At 40.7% G+C, this 22,194-nt stretch overlaps 2 protein-coding genes across 3 annotated transcripts in view; both read right to left on the bottom strand.

Moving 5' to 3' along the window:
• The window catches only part of WWTR1 (WW domain containing transcription regulator 1), a 114,535-nt gene extending 108,968 nt beyond the window's left edge, over positions 1-5,567 (bottom strand). The window contains exon 1 of the mRNA XM_020781870.3: positions 1,868-5,567. Within this exon, the coding sequence (XP_020637529.3) occupies positions 1,868-2,301 (434 nt within the window). The 5' untranslated portion in view covers positions 2,302-5,567. The remainder of the gene's footprint in view (positions 1-1,867) is intronic.
• Positions 5,568-6,796: 1,229 nt separating this feature from the next.
• On the bottom strand, positions 6,797-19,842 carry COMMD2 (COMM domain containing 2). 2 transcript variants are annotated; one of them, XM_078389123.1, is made up of 6 exons: positions 19,415-19,548; positions 18,757-18,875; positions 17,258-17,335; positions 14,773-14,855; positions 11,929-12,102; positions 6,797-7,384 (listed from the first exon to the last, which is right to left on the bottom strand). In XM_078389123.1, the coding sequence occupies exons 3-6, from the start codon at positions 17,307-17,309 to the stop codon at positions 7,187-7,189; spliced, it is 507 nt and encodes a 168-aa protein (XP_078245249.1). In that variant the 5' UTR covers positions 17,310-17,335; positions 18,757-18,875; positions 19,415-19,548; the 3' UTR covers positions 6,797-7,186. The 2 variants fall into 2 exon arrangements, with proteins under 2 accessions (XP_078245249.1, XP_020637530.2); XM_020781871.3 differs by lacking the exon at positions 18,757-18,875 and having other exon boundaries at positions 19,415-19,842.
• Between the last annotated feature and the right edge of the window lie 2,352 nt (positions 19,843-22,194).

The following is a 22,194-nucleotide window of genomic DNA, read 5'->3' as shown; positions in this document are numbered from 1 at the left end:
GGAATCCAAGACACCAGATATTACCTTTTGTAGAACTTGTCATCAACTTACATTTCCAAATAAGCAAGCAAGGGGGAGATTAGTACAAACAGTTCCATAAACTAACTTTTCTTCTGCTCTGTTCCCTTCCTTAAGAAGTTATAACTATTGCTGTCTAGACTCTTCTAGATCCATGGGATCTTTTTATGCCCCCCCCCAGCTTTTCCTTTTTTTTTTAAGGGGCAGTGATTAAAAACATAGAAAGCTGCATTATATCAGGTCACACGATCTGGCCATCTCCTTCAGATTTGTCCAAATTGGTGCTATTACCTCTACTATCAGCATCTCCACTTCCTGTTTCCTCTTGTTGTTGATTTGTTTGGTTTTTTGTTTGTTTGTTTTTTAAGTAATCTGCCATAGTCCTCCCTGGGAGTTGCAGTTCTTTGGGAGGCACCCTCTACAGAACAAAATGAGCAGGAAGACTGCAACTCCAGAGAAGCACCATAGCAGCTTCCTTTAAAAAAAGAACACAAACAAATCAACAGCAGGAAGCAACAGGAAGGCAGAGAGGTGGTGATGCCAGAAGCATATATCTCAAAAAGCTGGGGTGGGGGGGCAGGAGATCCTACAGGTATGCTGATTTGGGTTTCTGGGCTACAATTTCCAAAATTATTGGAGAATTCTGGGAACTGGAGTCCAAAACCATGAAAGAGCACATCTCTAGTTAACAACTAATTCTAGTGCTGTACTTAAAGGCTGATCCAATAAATTTTATTGCCTGAAGCAAATACTGCACCGCTCTCACTACAGGATCTGCATCTTTAACTGTGAAGGTGGTGCAACTTTCTCCACTGTAACTGAAGATAGACTGGCAAGTGAAGAAAGGAAGGCGGGCTTGAGACTCAGCTTTCTCCTCCCAACAAACACATTGCAGTTCATCCTCCAGCCTGAGACAGCACCTCATTCTACCTAACAGTAAGGTCAGTATATGGCTCCCAAAGGCTTCCCCAGAATGAAAGGATTCCCAGAACCTTGAAGGTGGAATAAGGAACGTTTAATTCCGCAAACAACTATGATTGATGGTATCATCTGAATTATATGACATAGTGGTGTAACTCTCCGAGTAGCCATCTAGAACTTGCAAAATCCAGGTTCAAACTCACTGGATGGCTTTGGGTCAGTCACTTCCACCCATCTGTCCCACCTCACAAAGTTGTGAAGAAAAAAGAGAGAGAAGAACCATGTACAGAGTCTTAAACTCACTAGAGGAAAAGGAAGATGTACATGTAGTAAGTTAACTTATAAGAAACTGCTTGAAAGTCTCCCGTAAATTGTTATGCATGACGATTACACTCCCATGTACTGTACCATTTTGTGCTTTGTATTCTTGCGGGGTGGAGTAGCAAGCAGACACACATACATTCCTCAACACCAATGAATTACCCATAGAAGTCTTTTTGTGTGAGTGCCAAAAGCAGTTTTCATCCATGGAGAAACTGTGTCTTGCGTGAAACAAGATGTTTGTAATTGCAGCCCACTTAAAGAGAAAGGCTAGGCTTTCTTCAGGCGAGAGTGCAAAAGGCCTCCCAAACTCAAAACTAAGTTGTAACATACAAGCCTAAGCCAGGCCTAACATGGGGGTCTGTCGACCATGATGCATTGGGTTGCCTGCTGCCCCCCAGCCTCTGTAGGCACCGTCCAGAATGCAGGGAGAGTTACATTTTCGGGACTGCAATTCCCAGGATCCCTATGCTGGCTGGCTGGGGAACTCTGGGAGTTGCAGTTGCAGAAATTTTACCTCCTCCGAGCCATCCCACAAGCAAACATGACCCCCCCCCTTCCCGCCTCCATCCACATCGCCCACCAGCCTTTTCCTTCCCCCACTTACTTGAGGAAGTATCTCTGGCCCGTGTGCGTGAGCGCCATCTCCCAGCCGGGAGGGAGCGGCAGCTCGTCCGTCACGTCGTAGGACTGCTGGCGGAGGTGAGCGTGCTGCTGAGCCGGGCTCGCGGTGGCTCCCGTCCCGGCGCCCAACTGGAGGGAGGCGGGCGAAGAATGCGAGCGGACGTGATGCACCCCGACGGCGGCGGCGTTGCTGAGCCGGGGCGGGTGACTGCCCGAGTCGGTGCTGGATTGTCGGGAGTGAGATCCCGAGTCGGGCTCCTTGAAAAAAGATTCGGGCAGATTCTTGTTCCTCCAGGAGCTGAGGGTGGGCCTGGGGTTCATGACCGAGTTAAAGAGGGCCTCGAGGTCCGTGTCCAGATCTTGGGTGACATGGATCACTTGCTGGCCCGGCGGGGGAGGGACGGAAGCAGGGTTCATTTTTCCCACCTTGCAGCCACTAAAGTTTTATTCCAAGAAGCACCTCGCGAGGAGGGAAGGAAGGAAGGTACAAAGTCCAGGGCGAATCAACGTGAGCAGGCCTGAATCTCACCCTCGAAAGCTCTCTTACCGACTTCCAACCTTCTTGCCCAGTTATTTAAGGCTTGAGAGGCGAAAGCAGCGAGACAGAGCCAGTTCACGGCAAACGAAAAACTTCTCAAACCAGTTCTTAAAGCAAAACTTCTCCCTGCTTTTTATTTACCCCGAAAGGCCCCGCAGCTCAAGCTGCAAATCCGCAACAGCCGTCCGAATCCTCTCCCCAAACTATATCTCGCAGGATCACCAAGAACAGATGAAGCACGTCCCAGTCAGATCCCGAAGGAAAGTTGTGCAACTTTTTTGTTTCCTCCCTCCCCTTCTCTCGTCGCCTGTGCAACTTCAGAGATTTCCTACAACTCGCCCCCCACCCCACTCCCAGGAAAGCAGCTCCTTTAAAGGACGAATGGGAAAAATTCTCCAGCCGCGACTGTCACGGGAGGAAAGAGAGGGGAGGGCTTAGTCTAGCTGCCCTGAATTCCGAAGAGGGGTCGGAGCGCTGTGGGGGGCCGTACGCGAAGGTTCTGATTTAGAACTTTGAGGATTCGCTGAACGTTCTGACTAGAACGTTGGAACTTTCAGCTGGGATGGTCGCCTTCTAAGTCCAAGGCCTGACTTAACTCTTCCTCCCCTCCCCGGGTGGGCTCCACAGAGAGCGATCCGGGTCCAAACGTTGTTGATCTGTCAGTCTTTCTTAAAAGGGTAGCCAAACAAGCGATGTTGGGGTGGGGTGAGTGGAAGAGTATTCCCCCCGCTTCCCTTCTACATACCCATCCTTCAGATCTTGAAACGCTGGGTATTTTTCCAGACAGACGGCTGCTCTCCGACTATTCCAAAGTTACCCAAAACTCTCAGAGTTAGGGCGGCGTAGAAAGTTTGGCAAATGCATTATTCATGAGCTCAGCGTCTGGGACCAGCCCGATTATATGCTACACCCACTGCTAGTCCTCCCACGGCTCATTTCGGAGCCAGACCCTGCTGGACCTTTTTTGTTGTTTTTTTCTTTTAAATTCAGCTGGGCAACAGGAGCCTCCTAGGGGTGGGTTTAGGGAGTTTTACGGGAATCTCGGACGGAAATCCAAAAGGGTTCAGCGCATGACTGAATCAGGCAAGGCAAAGCGTGCCGCCGCTCCTACCGGGGCTCTCCCTAATCAGGAATCTCATAGTATAGCAGTGCGGAAGAATTGCCCTTATCAGGAAGCCTCGCTTCTTAAAGGGTGGCAGGGGCCTTCTATAATCAGACTGGCCAAATCTACCCATTCAGATGCCTCCCTGAAGGCGTTTCGGTTTCATCAGCTGTTCCGTGTGGCTTTCTAATGAAAAAAAAGGGGGGGGGTAAGGCGGGGTAGTTTAAACTAGTTCTGAAGCTGAGAACGGATTAGGCAATTAACTTTAGCGTTATACCTTATAGGCCCGCACTTTTCTGTGAAAAACAATAATCGATTGTCATGCAAGTTTCGATAGGAAATGGGCCCTTACCAGAAAGTCTCGGTCTTACACTGGCCTTCTATCATCAGTGTGACTTTCAAACGCAAAAGGGGTGGTGGTGGAGTTTAAACTGGTTCTGAAGCAATCGGAGGTGCGAATATGTGGGGAATATACTTGATTTGATTCAGAGCCTGCATTACCGTTTGAAATTGGTATCGGTGTTCACACAGGGGCCGCAGGTTGATTGGAGAATTCACCCTGTCAGATCCGATAAACTGATGCCTGAAGGATCCTACAAAATTTTGTAGGGGGGGGGGGGGAATCAGAAGCTTGTGTTTGTTAAAGTTGGTATTAACCCCCTCCTCCAAATATAAAGACAAGGCTAGTCACAGAACTGCAGAGGTGGGAGGGACCCTATGGACCAGACCCTGTCCAAGAGGCACAGTAGGGGACTGAGCTTCCACAGCCAGATACCTAACCACTGTGCTATCCAGGGTTAACTCTATAGTAAAACCAAACAGTCATTGACAATCATATCACAATTCATCTGAGAATCAAAGTGTAAGCCTTTCCACTGTTGTGATAATTCCAGGCAACGTCAGCTTGTATAATTTTACAAGCTTTTATATTTCTACGTTGCTTCTATGTTCCATAAACACAACACACCTCATATTCGTAAAAAAATACAAAAGTCTTACAGCTATTTAGAACTGTAGGCACAAATGTTTAAAAAACATGAACACTAAACTTAAATTGCAGGCAAATAAGTTAGATGCCAATTCAAAATGCAGTAAAAATATCTTTTAAGGGTAAAAAAAAAGAACACAGAATGTTTCAGTTACATTCTAAAATTGTAGGAGCTTCCAGGCTAATAAGGCACATTTGAGAAGTGAGAATATATCTCTAAAACACCAAAGTTATTAAACCTTTAAATATATTGAAATACTGTATATTACTCAGCCTTTTAGCATATCTAGACAAACGTGAAAATTATTGTTGAGTGCTCACCCAGACAAACCAGTTTGAATCTACAAAGGAAAATCCATGTTGATAGTTGTTGATATCTGGAAAGGAAGTTGTGCTGCCATGATTGTTGATGGTATCCAGTATTGTGGATATACTGTGAAGCCTTGCTATGTTCATTAAGTTGAATGCCTGTATGTGTGCTTTATCTCTCTATACAGTATTTATAATTCTTTTAGTGGTTCACACCTCCCTGAATTTGTAAACAAATTTATCTCCAGGGCCTGAAGATCCAAAGGATTGACTATCCAAGAATAATTTTTCAACAGGAATTTGTATTCTTCCTGGAGCCTTTGTAACTCCAGAAATATCTTAACCTGAAATCTGGCATGTTGTAACTGTTACTGTTTGACTCACATTTTGCAGACCTTAGAGAAATAAAACTGTAGCATAAAGCCCTTGTAACCCCAAGATCTTACAATACCAAGATTCTAGATTGCCAGAAAATCATTCTAAAATCCTGAAAGACTATTGTGAACTCAGAAAATTATATGAACAAGACCTGTATTTTCTGTGAAAAACAATAATTCATTATTGTGCAAGTTTTGATAGGAGATGGGCAAGGGCGAGGAAGAGACCTGTAATGGGTGGAGCTATTCCAAAGATGGGGAAAATATGCCCTGCCCAGCTACTGCTGAACTACAGGTCCTAGAATGCTTGACCATTGGCTGCCTGCTTCACCAAACTGCAGTTGAACAACTTCCAAAGGATTACATGTTTCCCACTGCTGGTTTAGGAAGGGCCACTACTCCTTCTCTCTCTGAATTGCAAAGGCACTGTGATTTATCATTTGATTGGCTTGATTAATTGACTGAAGCAGTTCTAATAGAATAAGAACACTTGTAATCAACAGCAAAGGTGATTGTTTGACAATACTTGGGGGAGAAATTACCCAAGTGTTTATTTAAAAAAATATAGATCACAATTGGTTTTTAAAAAACAGACATTCTTATTTACATTACAAAAATGTCTCTTAAGTTAACACCTTCTACAACACCCATACAGAGCCAGACTTTGCTGTTGATAAGGTGGATACTCAGGCCATGTCTTAAGCTGGGGACCAGTGGTGACTCAGGGTTAGATATCCTGCACACAAGGTACTCATTTGGAGTGTGTACTCTCTCTCTCTCTCTCTCTCTCTCTCTCTCTTTCCAGTGTTCTGCAAGTTGTTTGGGTGCTAACTACAAAAAACGAATTTCTATCGCGTATGTTTCTTTCTTTTCCAGTTTGATGGCATTCACTCTATATAAAAAATCTATACAAGAACTTGCATGAATAACCAACCAACATCTTTCAATCAGGCTGCAGCCCTACTATTTTGTTTTGTGGATAGTCAGTATAGCTATGACTCACAATGGGTAAAAAGGAGTTAGCAGCTGCTTCAAGGGCAACCTTTCTTATTTGATAATGAAATGGTGGTCACCAAGACCATAACTAAGATGGGGCAATTGAGACTTTGTCCAGGTTGTCAAATGTTGAGGGTGCATCCCTTCCCCATTGGTCTGGCCACTTGGATCTACTATTGTAGGGAGAAACAGCAATGCCCCAGTTCTCCCCTGTCAAAGGGGGATGTGCTTGTTTTAAATTACTTTGTTACAATCAATCAATCAAATAGGGATCTGTTTTTTTGGCATGCTGTAAGGCCAATACACTCCATGAAACTTACATGAATATTGAGGTGTAGTGTCATAACTAAAACAGATAAAACTAGCAGGTCACACAATCTCATTGACATTCAAACATGAAACCCGTAAGGACATTCACTCAAAGTACCTCATTTGTAGAAGAAAACATCTTGTATCAATCAGAAATTGTTACCTCTTTTAAAAACACTTCAAGTTAATATTTTATACAACAGCAACAGCTACCATTTATGACTCCGTATCACTGAATAACTGCTTGCCCAAGAAAACTATAACAATTTCAAGAAATCAGTCTGAAGAACAAAGACAGATAAAATATTATTTTATGTGTTTCCTTATTCTTACAGATGAGAAAATAGTTAAAGAAAGAAAAATGTTTGGTCAATATAACAAAACAGCATCGTAATACCATAACATAATACTGTACGCACTGCAGTATGTTATGCAAAAGGCTGGTGAACTTAAAAAAGGAGCATTCACGTGCTCAATTTATTTATTTATGTCCACTGAAACTGATAACAATTACTCTAACTTGTATCTTGCAATATTATAAGATTAGCACCCAACTAAACCCATTCTGCCAGCACTGTTTCATGATCCTGGCTGAAGGAAATGTTTTGACTAGTTCCAAAACATTGTTTTGTTCTGCCACACTGATCTTCATAATTCTGTAAGTTTACAGAGATGACCAATAGCTATTTGATATTGCGCACAATTCGTCTACAGTGATTTGTTTTCATTTCTCCCAAAGCTTGTTCCAGTTGTTGAATCAGATGCAGCAGTGTAGCAGGGTCAGTTTGTAATATTTTGGTAATCTGACTTCCATTCTGGTTGAGGTGCAGTTTTACAGTCACCATTGGCTTAATTTGTTGTCTCAGACTTCTGCTGGCAAGCTGTTTAAATGAAGTTTAAAAAAAAAAGCAGTAAGATTTAAAATGTAGAGGTGTGCTAAGAATTCCAGTTAACACATTCATATTTCAAATTTACAAGATTTATAAAACTCATGGTTATAGAAAGTTGTGTACATATTTAACAGTGCAGAATTGTTTCACATTTAATGCATATATAGTATGCTCTATTTGTAACATCCAATTGATAGTTCACAAAGACTGCTCAATATACTCGGCAAAAAGTAGAATGAAAATGAAACCTCACAGCTGATTACAAATTACCCTAATTTTCAGACACTTATTTTTGCTCTTTGGACTAATTAACCACAAATCTTATTGTGCAGGCCTCTTCTGATGTGAAGGAGCAGGATGAAAACACAGTATCATGAACTTGTCAATGCCACTGGTTGGCATTTGCAGCCCACTGAGGGTCATAAGCTGGCCCACCAAAGATGGTGTCTACCATCCCTCATCTGTCTGATCAGCCACCAGTGCCTCACATTATAATTGCCCTCCATGCTGACATTATTTATTTATTTATTTATTTATTTATTTATTTATTTATTTATTTATTTATTTATTTATTTATTTATTTATTTATTTATTTATTTATTTATTTATTACCTTTATGTCTCTACTGAGTCCAAGGCAGTGTACATGGCTCTCCTACTCTCCACTCTATATTCCTAAAAATCTTGTTAAGGCAGATCAGACTGAGAAACCAATTTCAAGACGCATTCAAAAGCAGCCCGTATTGAAATTATTCACCTCTATATGTCTGCTTTGTAGATGCCTTTTTGTTTGGACTGGTTGTTTTACTTACTTTCTTTGTTATCATGTTATTGTTTCATATGTACACCACCCAGAACAGTTTTGTGTACTAATTGGGCGATATAACATGCATGCATACCGTACATACCGTACATACCGTACATACCGTACATACATACATACATACATGTATACATACTGAAGATTAGACACTGAATATCAGTAGATAAAAGGAGGTAAGGAAGAAAAAACATAACAACCCCTTATAAAGATGGTTTGCAAACATGGAACTGTCTAGGCCTTCATAGGCTATTTAATACTCTTGAAATGTTCAGAAACTAAACATGTATATTTATATGTGTACACATGTGCATTTGCAAATACATGTGACATATAGTTACTCTTTGATCAAAAACAGTAGGCCATTATCATTTTGTTGCTAATTTTTAAAAGATTAATTTATATATTTGCTCTTTCACTAATCTTTTTCTAATAATATTTTATTAGTTTTTCATTATATCTACATTCAATTCGTGCTTGTTACATGGGTTTGCTTATAATTATCTATCTTTGCATCTTGATGATTTAATCCCTTCTCCAGTCTTCTAGCCATTTGTAGAACAAATTCCATGTATTAAAGTATTCTGAATCTTCTTTCTCATTCTCAATGTGAGTCTATCCATTTCTGCACAATCTAAAATCTTCTTAATCATTTCTTCTTCTGTTGGTATTTCTTTGTTATTCCAGTGTTGTGCAAATACAATCCTAGCTGCTGTCATAATATGCAGTGTTAGGTAAACCAATTGTTTATCAAAGTCTTCTGGTAAAATACCTAATAAAAACAGTTCTGGTTTAAAATCTATACATTTTTAAAGCATTTTAACCAACCATGTGTGTATTTTACTCCACTTTTTGTTGCTTTTTCACATGCCCACCATACATAATAGGTACCTACTTTTTGTTCACATTTCCAACAATTACTAGACATATTTGGAAACATTTTTGCAATTCTGGCAGGTGGTAAGTGCCATCTATAAAACATTTTATAAAAATTTTCTTTATACGAAGTTGCCATTGTTATTTTACCATTTCTATTCCACAATTTCTGCCATTTCTCCAGTATAATATTGTGCCCAAATTTTTAGCCCATTGCACCATTGTTTCTTTCACCTGTTCATCTTCGATTTTCCAATTCAAAAGCAGTTTATATATAGTTTCTAAATTTATCGTCTGAGGTTAACAATATTTGTTCAAGCAGTATTTGTTCTTTATAAAAGCCATCTTTAATATCTTTATCATATCTAGATTGAATTTGCATTAATGGCTACTATGAAAAGCCTAATCCCTGAGCAATAAAATCTTGTTTTGGTTTTAATTTCCCTTCTGTATCTAGTACAGTATATCTTTAGAGCATAAAATTTCCTCAAAGTTCCTGAGATTTGGGTGCACAAATGCTTCTATAGGAGAAAGCCACCTAGATATTTTTATGTAGATTCTTTTTTATCTTTTTCCCATATTATCAATAGTGAGTTTCTAATATAATGATTCTGAAAGTATCTATGGGTTTTGGATTTCTCGTACCATAAAAAGGCATGCCAGCCCAATTGTAGATCATATCCTTCTAGACAGAGTTGTCTTTTAATCCTCAAAATGATCCGTTCTTTAAGCCAGACTAGAATACATGCTTTGTAATATAGCTCCCAGTCTGGCAGTCCGAAGCCTCCTCTTTCTTTAGATTCTTATAGCATTTTCAGTTTATCATAATTCTTGCCTTCTTCCCTTGCCAAATAAACTTTAAAATCATCTTGTTTAAATCCTCAAAGTATTTTTCTATTTTAATTGGTACTGTTTGGAACAAAAAAAATACAACCCCTAATTTTGGTAAAATATACATTTTAATTGTCACTATCCTTCCTAACATTGATAATTGTAAGTTCTTTTTTGTTTAAGTAATTTTATGTAGTTGTCTTCTTTGATGGTTGCACATCTTGCAGTTAGATATAGTCCCAAATATTTAACCTTTTTAACTATTTGTAACTTTGACATTTTCGATAGTTGGCTTTTTTGTTTTGCTATTAATTTTTTTGTAATACCTTTCTTTTCTTTCCTTGTTGATTTTCAGTACTGCTACTTCTCCATATTCCTCAATGTTTTCTAATAATTTTGGTGTTGATTTCAGTGGATCTTCTAAGATAAATACCAAGTTATCTGCAAATGCTTGTAGCTTTAACTTTTTTATTTTTGCTCCTTTAATTTCCGGATCCTGTCTCACATTTCTATTGAGCACTTCCAGAGTCAATATGAACAGCAGAGAGGAGAGAGGGCATCCTTGTCTTGTGCTTTTTAAAATCTCAATGTCTTCAGTCAGTTCACCATTTATGATTATTTTCGCTGTTTGGTTCTTACAGATTGTCTTAATTATGTTTATAAACTTCTCTCCCAGGTCCACTATGTTCCACTATGTTCAACTGCTGTATCATAAATTGCCAGCTGACATTATCAAATGGTTTTTGAACATCAAGAAATAGTAATGCCATTTGTTTCCCTGGTTTCATTTCATAATATTCCAGTATATCCAAAATTATCCTTAGGTTATGTCTTAGCTGTCTTTTTGGTAGGAATCCATTCTGATCTTGGTGTATAAATTCCATCAGAAATTTTTGAGTCTCTCTGCCATAATTGCTGCCAAAAATTTGTAATCCGCATTTAAAAATGATATTGGTCTGTAATTTTTTATTTGTGTTAGATTTTTTTGGTATTAAATATTTGCCTCTAGCCATCTTTTTGGTATTCTGGCTTCTATTAAGACTTCATTGCAAACTTCTTCCATAGGTAGGGATAGTATGTCCTGAAAAGATTTGTAAAATTCTGCTGGTAATCCATCTGGTCTGGGAGTTTTATCATTTTTTTATTTTTTGATAGATTTCATCAATTCCATCATTGTTATTTCCTTATTTAGCAGATTTTTAATGTTTTGTGATACTTTTGATAAGTTTGCTTTTTCAATATATTATGTAATTTTTTGGAGAATTTTTTGTGTAATTTTGTTAAAAATGAACTTACATTTGTTCTTAAATTTTCTTTGAGCTGTACGTTCAATAGCTTATTCAATTCAATTCTATGAATGTTTAAACAATTAACTTCTAGCTAATAATTTTGTTTTTTCGAAATACTACAGCACAGTGGACCCTCAACTTACAGACGGCTTGACTTACAGACTTTTCGAGTTACAGACTTCTCTGGCTGCAAAATTTAGTTTTGACTTGCAGCCGTAGAATCGGCCTACAGACCAGAAAAAAACCAAAATGGAACAAAAACGGAAGTAAAATGGCCAGTTACTGATTAATCGGTTTTCAATGGATTGTACATCAATGGAGCCTCGATCTACAGACTTTTCGACCTGCAGCCACCGTTCCAATATGGATTAATTCCATAAGTAGAGGGTCCACTGTAGTAGCATATCTATCCATTTGTCTCTAACAAGGGAGAATATTAGTGTGCTAACTATTATTACGATAGAGCTGCGAAGTATTAAAAGTGGAATACTTTAATATGAATTTGCGGTTTCAAAATATGAAGAAGCTTAATCAGGCTACACAGTGCCAACAAACCAGTGAATAAACAACACAGACAACTTTCTATTGCCCTAGTATAAATAACCATATAAAAATAACTATCATTTTTTAAAACATTGCCTTTAATTTGTTTGGCAATCTGAGTTATGGTGTGACGAACTAAAAAAGAATTGTGAGTATTTACTAAGGATTTCTACTCACCTGCACATCTAGTCTCCATTCAAGACTGTGATAACTAGGAGGTTTTGGTGCTAGTTCAGACAAAATACTTCTGATTTCCTTCCTATGGTCAATATATAGCTGAAGTAATAAAGTATTCAGTTCTTCAGAGAATCCTAGTACAAGTATAGAGTCTTGGAAATCTATCTCAGATATCTAAGAAGTCAAAATAAGCAACATCATGTTCAAACTCTTACTATGGTTCATCTGGATAAATCATCAGGTTAAGTTTCTAAAATCATTTTAACAAACAGCAAAATTTAAAATGCAGATATGTGCTAAGAACGCCAATTCATGCAATCATATTTCAAGATCACATGATTTATACAGCTAGTATTTATAGAAAAGTTATGTACATATTTTACAGTGCAGAATTGTTACTTATTTTAATGCATGTATAGTATAGTGTGACATCCAACTGATATTTCACAAAGACAGCTCAATATACCGGGCAAAAAGTAGAATGAAAATGAAACCTCATAGTCAATTACAAATCGCCCTAATTTGCAGATGCTTAATGTTGCTCTTTGGACTAATTAACCACAAATCTTATCTTGGAGGCATATTCTGGTGTGAAGGAACAGATGAGAACACATTATTAAGAACTTATCAGTGTCCCTGGTTGGTATTTGCAGCCCATTGAGTGTCGTAAGCTGGCCCACTAATTAAACCAAATATTGTGTCTACTATTCGTCATCTGTCTGATCAGCCACCAGTGCCTCACATTACAACTGCCTCCATGCTGATATTGTTTATAAATTTAATAGTTATGTTCACATCTCCAAGGAGTCCAAGACAGTGAACATGGTTCTCCTACAGCCTGAAGATGTGGACAGGATACTTGGAACAGTGAAGGTTACCGCTTGCCTGCTAGATCTTTGCCCATCCTGACTTATAAAAGCTGCCAGAGAGGGACTGACCGAGTGGGTCCAAGAGGTAGTGAATGCCTCCTTGCAGCAGGGGTAGGATCCCAGCTTGCTTGAAGGAGGCAGTAGTAAGACCATTATTGAAAAAACCCTCTTTAGACCCCACAGTACTGGATAATTACCAGCCAGTCTCTAATGTCCCATTCTTGGGCAAGGCACTGTAGTGAGTTGTGGCTTCTCAGCTCCAGGGATTCCTGGATGAGATGGATTATCTAGACCCATTTAAATCTGGCTTAGGCCTGGTTATGGGACAGCTTTGGTCCCCTTAGTGGATGACCTATGCTGGGAACTGGACAAGAGAAAGTATGTCCCTGTTGGTTCTGCTGGACCTCTCAGTGGCTTTCGATACAATCAACTATGGTATCCCTTTGGGCTGTCTCTCTGTGATGGGACTTGGAGCACTGTTTTACAATGGCTTCAGTCCTTCCTGGAGGGGAGAACCCAGCAGGTGGTGTTGGGAGACTCCTGTTTGACACCCTTGCCTTTGGCCTGTGTCCCTCAGGAATCTGTTTTGTCTCCTATGCTATTTAACTTCTACATGAAACCACTAGGAGAGGTTGTCTGGAGTTTTGGGGTTCGGTGTCACCAGTACGCTGATGATGCCCAAATCTATTTCTCCTTGCCATCCAAATCCAAGGAAGCTGTCTCCGTTTTAAATCAGTGTGTGGTGTCAGCAATGAACTGGATAAGGGCAAATAAACTGAAACGTGATCCAGACAAGACAGAGGTGCTCCTGGTCAGTCAAAAACCAGATCAAGGAACAGAGTCGCAGCCTGTGCTCGACGGGGCTACATTCCCTCTGAAAATATAGACGCGCAGCTTGGGGGTGTTCCTGGATTCATCTCTGAGCCTGGATGCCCAGGTTTCATCAGAGGCCAGGAGCGCCTTTGCACAGTAAAAACATGTGCACTAGCTGCACCTGTTTCTTGAGACATCTGATCCGGACACAGTGATACATGTTCTAGTTACATCTCAGTTGAATTACTGTAACACACTCTACGTAGGGCTGCCTTTGGAATGTGTTCAGAAACTTCAAAGAGTCCAAAATGCCGCTACCAAATTGTTAATTGGGCAGGTTACAGGGAACATATCTCTCCTGTTATAGCAGCTCCACTGGCTACCAATCCGTTTCCAGGCACAATTCAAAGTGCAGGTTTTAGCCTACAAAGGCCTAAACAGCTTAGGTCCAAGCAATCTAAAAGACCGCATCTCCCTCTATGAGCCTACTGGGACACTGAGATCAGGGGAGGCCTTTCTCTCAGTCTCATCACCTTCACAGGTGTGCTTGGTGGGGACATAGGAGAGGGCCTTCTATGTCACTGCTCCCAGGCTCTGGAACTCCCTGCCACAAGAAGCTAGGCTGGTTCCATCTTTGCTGTCCTTCTGCAGGCCGGCAAAGACCTTTCTCTTCAAGCAGGCTTTTCCTTAATGACTGGTGGTCTGATAGGGGTTTAAAATGGGCTATTGTGCTCCGTTGTTTTAGATGTGTTTTAATATTGAATTACCATTTTAACATAATACTTGTCTAATTCTTTTTTAATGTTTGTTTTTAGCTTTTAAATACTGTTTTAATGACATGCACTGCCTTGGGTCCTTTTGGGGAGAAAGGCAAGATAGAAATATTTTAAATAAATAAATACTCTTCACTCTATGTTCCTAACAGTCTTGTTAACACAGGTCAGACTGAGAAACAATTACTGAAAACTCATCTTTTTCAAGAGGTATTAACAGATGTTCTTAAAAGTCAAAGGAACAGGCATATTAAAGGTTGGCACAGACGTGCATCCCAAACTGTGAAATTTAAAGCACGCTATCTTTAAAGCAGTGACATACCTTTTAAATTTCAAGAAAATAAAAAGTCTAGCTACTTGACTAATAGAGCACTTTAAGGTACACTTACCATGAGCTTTGAGCTTTCAGTGAGAAGGTATGTTAATCCCTCTACTCCATGCTGAATTGTGTCACTAGTAACATTGAGTTTTCCTGGGGGGGAAATGGAGAAAGAAAACAGAAAGCACCAAAAAGGCACAACACCTAGCTTTGCTATTTAGGGCTGATCAATTGTAACATATAAGCTTACCAAAGCAGCAAATCTAACTACACAAACTTGAAAGGAAGTCCCACTGAATTCTGCACATATGTGTGTTAACATATATTAATATACTATATGTTTAGGAATACATAAATGGTTAACAATAGAAAGGAGAGGCAGAATGACATCTTGCTGTGAATATTCCACTGACTTGGAAATCAAAGCCTTAATATATAATGTCTGCATCATATCCTTAATTCTTGCCATCTCTTCAGAATTTATCAGAAAAATATATAAAAAAAACTCATTCTAACAAATTGAAAAAACAAATAATGATTTGTTTTTATACTCAACTCCCAAACAAACTGCAGCAGAGCACAGAGTGCTACTTCTGTGCTCTGAAGATGCCAGCCACAGAGACTGGTGAAACGTTAGGAAGAACAACCTTCAGAACACGGCCAAAGAGCCCGAAAAACCCACAACAACCATTAGATCCTGGCCGTGAAAGCCTTCACAAATACATCAAATAATGATTGTTTGGAAAGTAAATGGTGTCTTCTAATCTAGTTTGGGAAATCATGACAATACTTTTCAAAGTCAAAAATTTCATATCTGTAGAAAATAAATATCTCAGCGAGTTGTCTTGATGCAGGGGGTTGTTCTAGAGAAGAAGCATTCAATTCTGTGGACATCGTGCCGCAAGCTTTTTCTGAATGCACAGATCAGCCGTAAAGCCAATCCTCATACTCCTGCACTAGCACCAGTTTAAGCTTGTTATGTGTTATGTGCCATCAAGTGACATCAGAGTTATGGTGACCCAGCAGAATTTCTGAGGCGTGTGAGGTATTTAAGGAGTGGTTTTACCAGTGCCAACTCCAGTGAACGTCCATGGCTGAATGGGAATCTGAAACTAGGCCTCCTGAGTGCTAGTCCAACACAGTCCACAACACTGAGCTAGTACTCAAAGCTCATCACCTTCCAAATGAATTTATACAAGCACATCAGCATGTCATCTGCACAGAAAGCCATCTGAATTTTGTTGGTAGTTTGTAACTGGAAATGTTACTTAAGCAAACTTGTGTTCCTTATTTAAAATACAGTGGTGCCTCGCTAGACAATGATAATCCGTTCCACTGAAATCGCTGTTTAGCGAAATCATTCTCTAGCAAAAAGCATTTCCCCATTGGAATGCATTGAAACCTGTTTAAAGCATTCCAATGGGGAAGAATCGTCGTTGTCTAGCGAAGATCGGCCATAGGAAAGCCGCTTTGTGAACTGCCGATCAGCTGTTTAAATAGCTGTCTTGTGAAGCTTAGATCCCGAAAACACCCGTTTTGCGAGTGCGGAGGGAGCTGTCAAAATCGTTGTCTAGCAAAAATCAGTTTGCAAAGCAGGGACCAAACATTGTCCAGCGAAATTCCCCCATAGGAATCACTGTTTTGCGAATCGCTATAGCGATCGCAAAAAGTCAGTGTCTAGCAAAAAAACTGTCATGCGGGGCTAACTGTCTAGCGAGGCGCCACTGTAATAATAATAATTCAGATCAGAACCCAACTTCAGTTTTGGTTTTTGAAGGTTTCTCTTTTAGTTACCAACTACAAAGTAAAAGAACTGTACAAATAAACCTTTAGAAAGTATGTTTTGAAGAGTGTGGGACATATGTGAAAACAGGCAAATATTAAAACAAAATAACTAACATTCATCGTTTTTAATTTATTACATGGCTGCACTTACTCCAAAGAAATTTTTAAAAAAATGGTTTTGATGCTCTACATCACACAAAATACACTATGCCTGCCCCATATTTCAGTGGTCATAGTCAAGTAGAAACTGCACAAAAGCAAAGGAAGCTGGCTAATGGGAATAAAGTGCACCCAACACTAATAGCAAGCACAGGAAGAAATCCCTTTCCTCTGCACCTAGCACAAAACTGTACAGATGGTCCCCTTTCAGCAGGCTAAACAATCTTTAGGAGCTTTTAAAGTAAGTCTGATAATGTCAAGGTGACAAAGAATGCTTGCTTGGCCTAAGAATGAGCTTTGTGCTAGCAGTCTCCCTCCACTTCTTTCCTTCCTCCCACACTCAGCTCTGGTGCTAATATACTGACTTCCTAAACTACTCTCCTGCGTCATCCAAACCAAGAAATAATGGTTTACACACTGCTCACGTGACTCCCTTAAATGTGGGCACAAGCCACATTCCCAGCTAAATAAAGCACGGCTTATCAGAGCAATATCATTATATCTGAATCAGGCCTATGTCTACAACCAGTTATTCAGCCAATATTACTGTTCTTACTGCTTGCAGGTCTTAAAGAAAGATCACCCTTGAATTGTAAACCCCTCATTCTTACTTGCTGCTCCTTCATAGATTTTTGGATTTGTGCCTTTTCTTAAGAATTCCATAGCTATACGACCAAATTCACTGACAACTGAAAAGAAAGAAGAATTATTTTCAGACCACAGTCACCAGATTATAGTTTTGTTGCTCTATATCACACCCTTCGGATAAGCCCAACATAATTCACAGTTCCGAACTCACTCATTAATGGACTGGACGAGGATCAATAAACTGAGGCTTAGTCCAGACAACTCAGAAGTGCTGCTGGTAGGTGCTTTGCCAGATAGGTTAAAGGGCCATTTCCCTGCCCTATACGGGGTTACACTCCCTATAAAGGACAGGGTCCGCAGCATGGGGGTGCTCCTTGACCGGGGTCTGACCTTGGAAGCCCAGGTGGACTCTGTGTCCAGGGGTGCCTTCTTACAGCTGCAGAGAATATATCAACATCGCCCTTACTTGGATCAGTAGAGCCTGACAACAGTCACACATGCATTGGTAACAACCAGACTGGATTGCAATGCAATATATGTGGGGCAACCTTTGAAGACGGTCCGGCGACTGCAACTGGCACAGAACCAGGCTGTGCAAATGGTAAGTGGTGCCGCCAGACGGACTCATATCACACTAATTCTGGAAAATTTACACTAGCTGCCGGTTGCTGCTTAGGGGCCAATTCAAAGTGCTTACTTTGACATATAAAGCCCTAAATGGCTTAGGACCTGGTTACCTAAAGGACCACCTTCTTCCATACGAGCCTGCCTGTTCTCTAAAATCAGGCCAGGAGGCCCTTCTGAAGGTGCCATCCCTGAAAGAGGTGAGGGGCTGGCATGTCAAAATAGGGCCTTCTTAGCTGTTGCCCCCCCCCCCCAACTTTAGAACACCCTCCCTATAGAGATCTGCCTGGCTTTGACACTTTTGGCTTTTCGGTGCCAGGGAAAGACCCTAAGGGACCATCCAGCCTCCGTTAAATATTGCTGCTTTAAGATATAGCATAGAAAATATATAGAAATGAGCTCCGATATGCCATTTGGATGCGAGGATTGCACCTCGAACTAACCCACAAGCTACCCTATTTAACCTGTACCACCCTGCTTCAAAAGGACCCATGTAGACAGGCCCAGTGTGTCTTGAATAGCTGAAGTGATCTCCTACTAATTTTTTCATTATGTATAACCAAAATTAAAATTATTTATTTATTTTTCAATCAAGTCTAACAGATTTATTTCAGTGTGAGCTTTTTGCAGTTTACAATCTATCTCAAGCACAGCCTTCCTCCTTTTTTAAAAATCATTTCTGATGTCAGGCAATCTCACACACCACACGCCCTGTGTATATATTCTTTCTTACTGAAGATATTTAAAATATTTTAAAACTACCTTTCTCCTTAAAAATGACTTGGGGCACCTTACAACAATTAAAAGACAGCATTTAAGTTAGTAACAATGATATACAATACTAAAAGGATCAATTAATACAACTGAATACAAAAACATAAGCATTTGTGGACTATACCCTACTGCTTCGGATCCATCTCAAGAAGTAGCTATGCTCCACAAAAGGTTGCGACAAACAAAACTTGTTCATCTTTATAATGCCTCAAGTCTCCCTGACCTGAATTCAACGTACACCTCCTGAATGAAAGGGAATTAAAGAAATGAATGCAGCAGTTGAGTTGACAGGCTTACTTTGGTTAGGACTAGCAAATGGATTTAAGACTTTGTTCTTTTTGTTGCAACGATTTACTAACACCCTCCAGAAATTTTGTTGTTCTGTGCTATCAGGTCGGAACCGACTTAGAGCAACCCTAATAGGGTTTTTAAGGTAAATGAGTATTGGTGGAGTGGCTTTACCAGCTCGCTTCCACGGCTGAGGGAGGATTCGCACCCTGTTCTCAAAGAGTCCTAGTCCATCCACGACAGCACACTGGGTATCCCCGAAAAAGTGCTGCGGAAATATACCCCCACTGAGTTCGGTGAAACGTACTGATAACTACAAAGATACAGATTTGCATCAAAGCAACAATTTACAATACAGGCAAGAGGGGTTATTTCGTATCTCCTATCAAAGGAGGCGGGCGAGGCGTCTCTGCAGCGGGTCGTGCCGCTGAAGCTCCGCAGGTCCCGGGCTGTCGGGGCTACAAGCGAGAACAACGGGGCCGGACCGTTCGTACCTGAGCTCTCTACCTGGGGAAGGAACCCCAGGTGCTCCTTGTGCTCCTCCGACAGTACCAGCAACATGGTCCTCCCTTAGCGCCCTCCGCCGACCAGAAAGGACGCGCTCCGGCTTCTGCGCGCAGTGGAAATCCTTCCTTAACCGCCCGGCGTCACAGCGACAGCTGCCCGGTGGTGAAGCAAGGCCTGTGTCAGATGTTCCGGCCTTCCTTCTTTCCTGGCGGAAAGACGAAACGTTGAAAAAGGGGTTTACGTACCCTGGTGCGTGGGTCACTTTCCTTTTTTTTAACGGAGGCGAACCAGCACACTCCTCGGCGTTTAACGTCTGGGTTTGGGGTGCCTCAGGCAGCTGAGCTGGGGAGGGGCGGTATTCCCGCCGCAACGTTTCATGGAGAGCTTCTGCTTGTAATAGCGGCTCAAGAAAACTATACCCCTGGGGGGAATTAGTGGTTTTATCGTGGATGCTTCCCGCTAAAGTTGCTTTTAAAAATAAACAATTGGAAACAGAGTGTAATATTGCACTTGTATCATGTAGGCTGGCCTCCAATAAGTACGAGGAAAGGGGACAACGGTTTGTATTAAATTGTGTTTTTTTAGTATATATGCATATGTGAAAATTAGAAAATTACTTTTATCACTGAACAAAATTACAGTGCATCTCGCTTTAGCAAGCTGTGACCAGATGTCCTTTGTGTTTGCCCGCTCTTCTGTTCAGATACTGACTGCTGATAGACATCTTATTTGTTGAGCTCCTTGCTCAACAAGGTTGTCTGTTTGGAAACTGGACTTGGACTGGACAGGCCTTCAAATAGAGGACACTGGCTTCTTGCAGGCCCTTGCATAGAGGACAAATGGTCACTGCCTCAGCTTAGGGTCAATTCTATCACAGTCTTGTTCTTGTTTTGTACGAACAGGTGTAAGCAGGGAAGTCCTTGAACAAATTTACATCATCAACATTTGGGAGAAATAAGGAGGTCTCATGAAAACAAAATGGAAACACAAATTATGTAGTAATACTCAAAATGCTAATTCTTTACACCCCAACCTAAGAACAGGTTGGGGTGTAAGTGGAACCTGAGAGGGTTCCCCCCATGCCCCCTTGTCTTCAAAGCAAAATAATAGCTATCAATTTATGTATATTTTTATATTTATCCCACTTTATTCTTAAAAGCTTAAAAAGTGAGAGCAATTAGAATGTTATTTTGTTAGAAAAATTATTTGTGCCACAACAAGTGTTGTAGTATATGTGAGTAACTTTTGTATACCTCGGTATACCTCTCTGTGTTTCTAAATTAGGCACAAAACATTTATCCAATCAATATATGTATGATCATTCACTGTATCCCACATAAGTAGTCAATATACTGTATGTAGCTTATTGGAGATGGAGTCTGCACTCCACCAACATCTAGAGAACACAAGTTACCCACCCTATTATAGAGTAGGCATACCAGTGTTGTGGGCTGTATTATAAAGCACTGTTGTTAGTATATACACAAAACTTCCCTCTGTTGCCTGGGCTGACCTCTGCCTTCCATGTTTGGCAAAAGAAGACGTACTCAGGTGTTATGTCTGAAAGTGTGATAGATTAAATGGGTGGTAAGCTTACAGTAAGTCTCTTCCCATTGTGAAGGTCTTCAGAGGCACTTTGTTCAACTGAATGCTATTAAGCTATGGGTGCCACCACAAGCGAGCTGCTGCTGCTTTGCTGTTCCAGCCATGAAACATCTCTTGGTACAGTACAGTGTTCCTATGACTGGAAGCCCTCATAAGGCAATGAGGTAGTGATGTGTATACCTTCCTCCCCCTGCCATGATTTCAGGCCCCTACATTTTTGGCCACAATCAGCCATGACAGGGCAAGCATCTTTTTCTTTCTTGGGGTTTGCATGCTTGTCACTGTGTGTGTGTGTGTGTGTGTGTGTGTGTGTGTGTGTGTGTGTGTGTGTGTGTGTGTGTGTGTGTGTGTGTGTGTGTGTGTGTTTGTTTGTTTGTTTGTTTGTTTGTTTGTTTGTTTGTTTGTTTATAAGTGTCTTCTGCCAAGGGACCCATGGTAATAATTTTATGTAAGTTCTTCCTTCCTTTGTGTGTTGTGCTGTAAAGAAGTGGTGATAACGGGATTTAGAAATCCTCATCCTGGAGGCTGTGGGGCTGAGAGTACCTTGATAGGGATTCGTCAGAGTGTGCCACTCACCTCCTCAAGTGAAGATGCAATGGGAAAGATATCGGTGGTGGAAGAAACTGAGAGGACTATGTATGAAGGAAATTTAATGGAAAATACCAGGGCAGTATTTTGACAAGAAGAGAGATGGATATAAAAGGAGAAGGAGAGGAAAAAAGAGGGGAGTTGGAATCGAGAGAGGAGGAGGCGTGTTTCTGGGTGACAGAAGAGAAGGACAAGAGAGAATAGGATTGGGTAGAAATAGTGGAGGAAGATTCCTGGATGGGAGAATGGACAGAGTTCAAGGTATCAAGAGAATATGCTGAGAAGTTATGGAGGAGACAGGTATACCATAAGCCAACTTATTGGAGCGAGACAGTGAAAGAAGTTTGGGAAGTGGCAGAAGAGGGAGGCCTAGTGATGTGAAAATAGAACATGTAATGAAAACCTGGGGAGAGTCTTTTCCAACCCAGATTATGACCAACCTTGGGCAAGAAGGTTTGGGAGCCCTAAGTGAGATGGCTTTTTCACCCTCGTCAATAAGGCTGAGTGATGTTGTAACCAAAGAGCCAAGCATATCCTGTAAATGTCAATATAAGGAGTTCAGTTCTACACCTCT

The sequence above is a fragment of the Pogona vitticeps genome, chromosome 3 (assembly GCF_051106095.1).
Source record: "Pogona vitticeps strain Pit_001003342236 chromosome 3, PviZW2.1, whole genome shotgun sequence".
NCBI lineage: Eukaryota > Metazoa > Chordata > Lepidosauria > Squamata > Agamidae > Pogona > Pogona vitticeps.
This window is presented reverse-complemented; position numbering and strand designations above follow the sequence as displayed.

What these genes read in the sequence shown, in the direction of transcription:
- COMMD2 (XM_020781871.3), bottom strand. Translation starts at nt 19,481, where the DNA reads ATGTTGCTGGTACTGTCGGAGGAGCACAAGGAGCACCTGGGGTTCCTT. An exon ending in AATCTATGAAGGAGCAGCAA is followed by an intron (nt 14,856 to 17,257) that starts GTAAGAATGAGG and finishes TTTCCCCCCCAG; the next exon opens with GAAAACTCAATGTTACTAGT. An exon ending in AATGGAGACTAGATGTGCAG is followed by an intron (nt 7,385 to 11,928) that starts GTGAGTAGAAAT and finishes TCATTTAAACAG; the next exon opens with CTTGCCAGCAGAAGTCTGAG.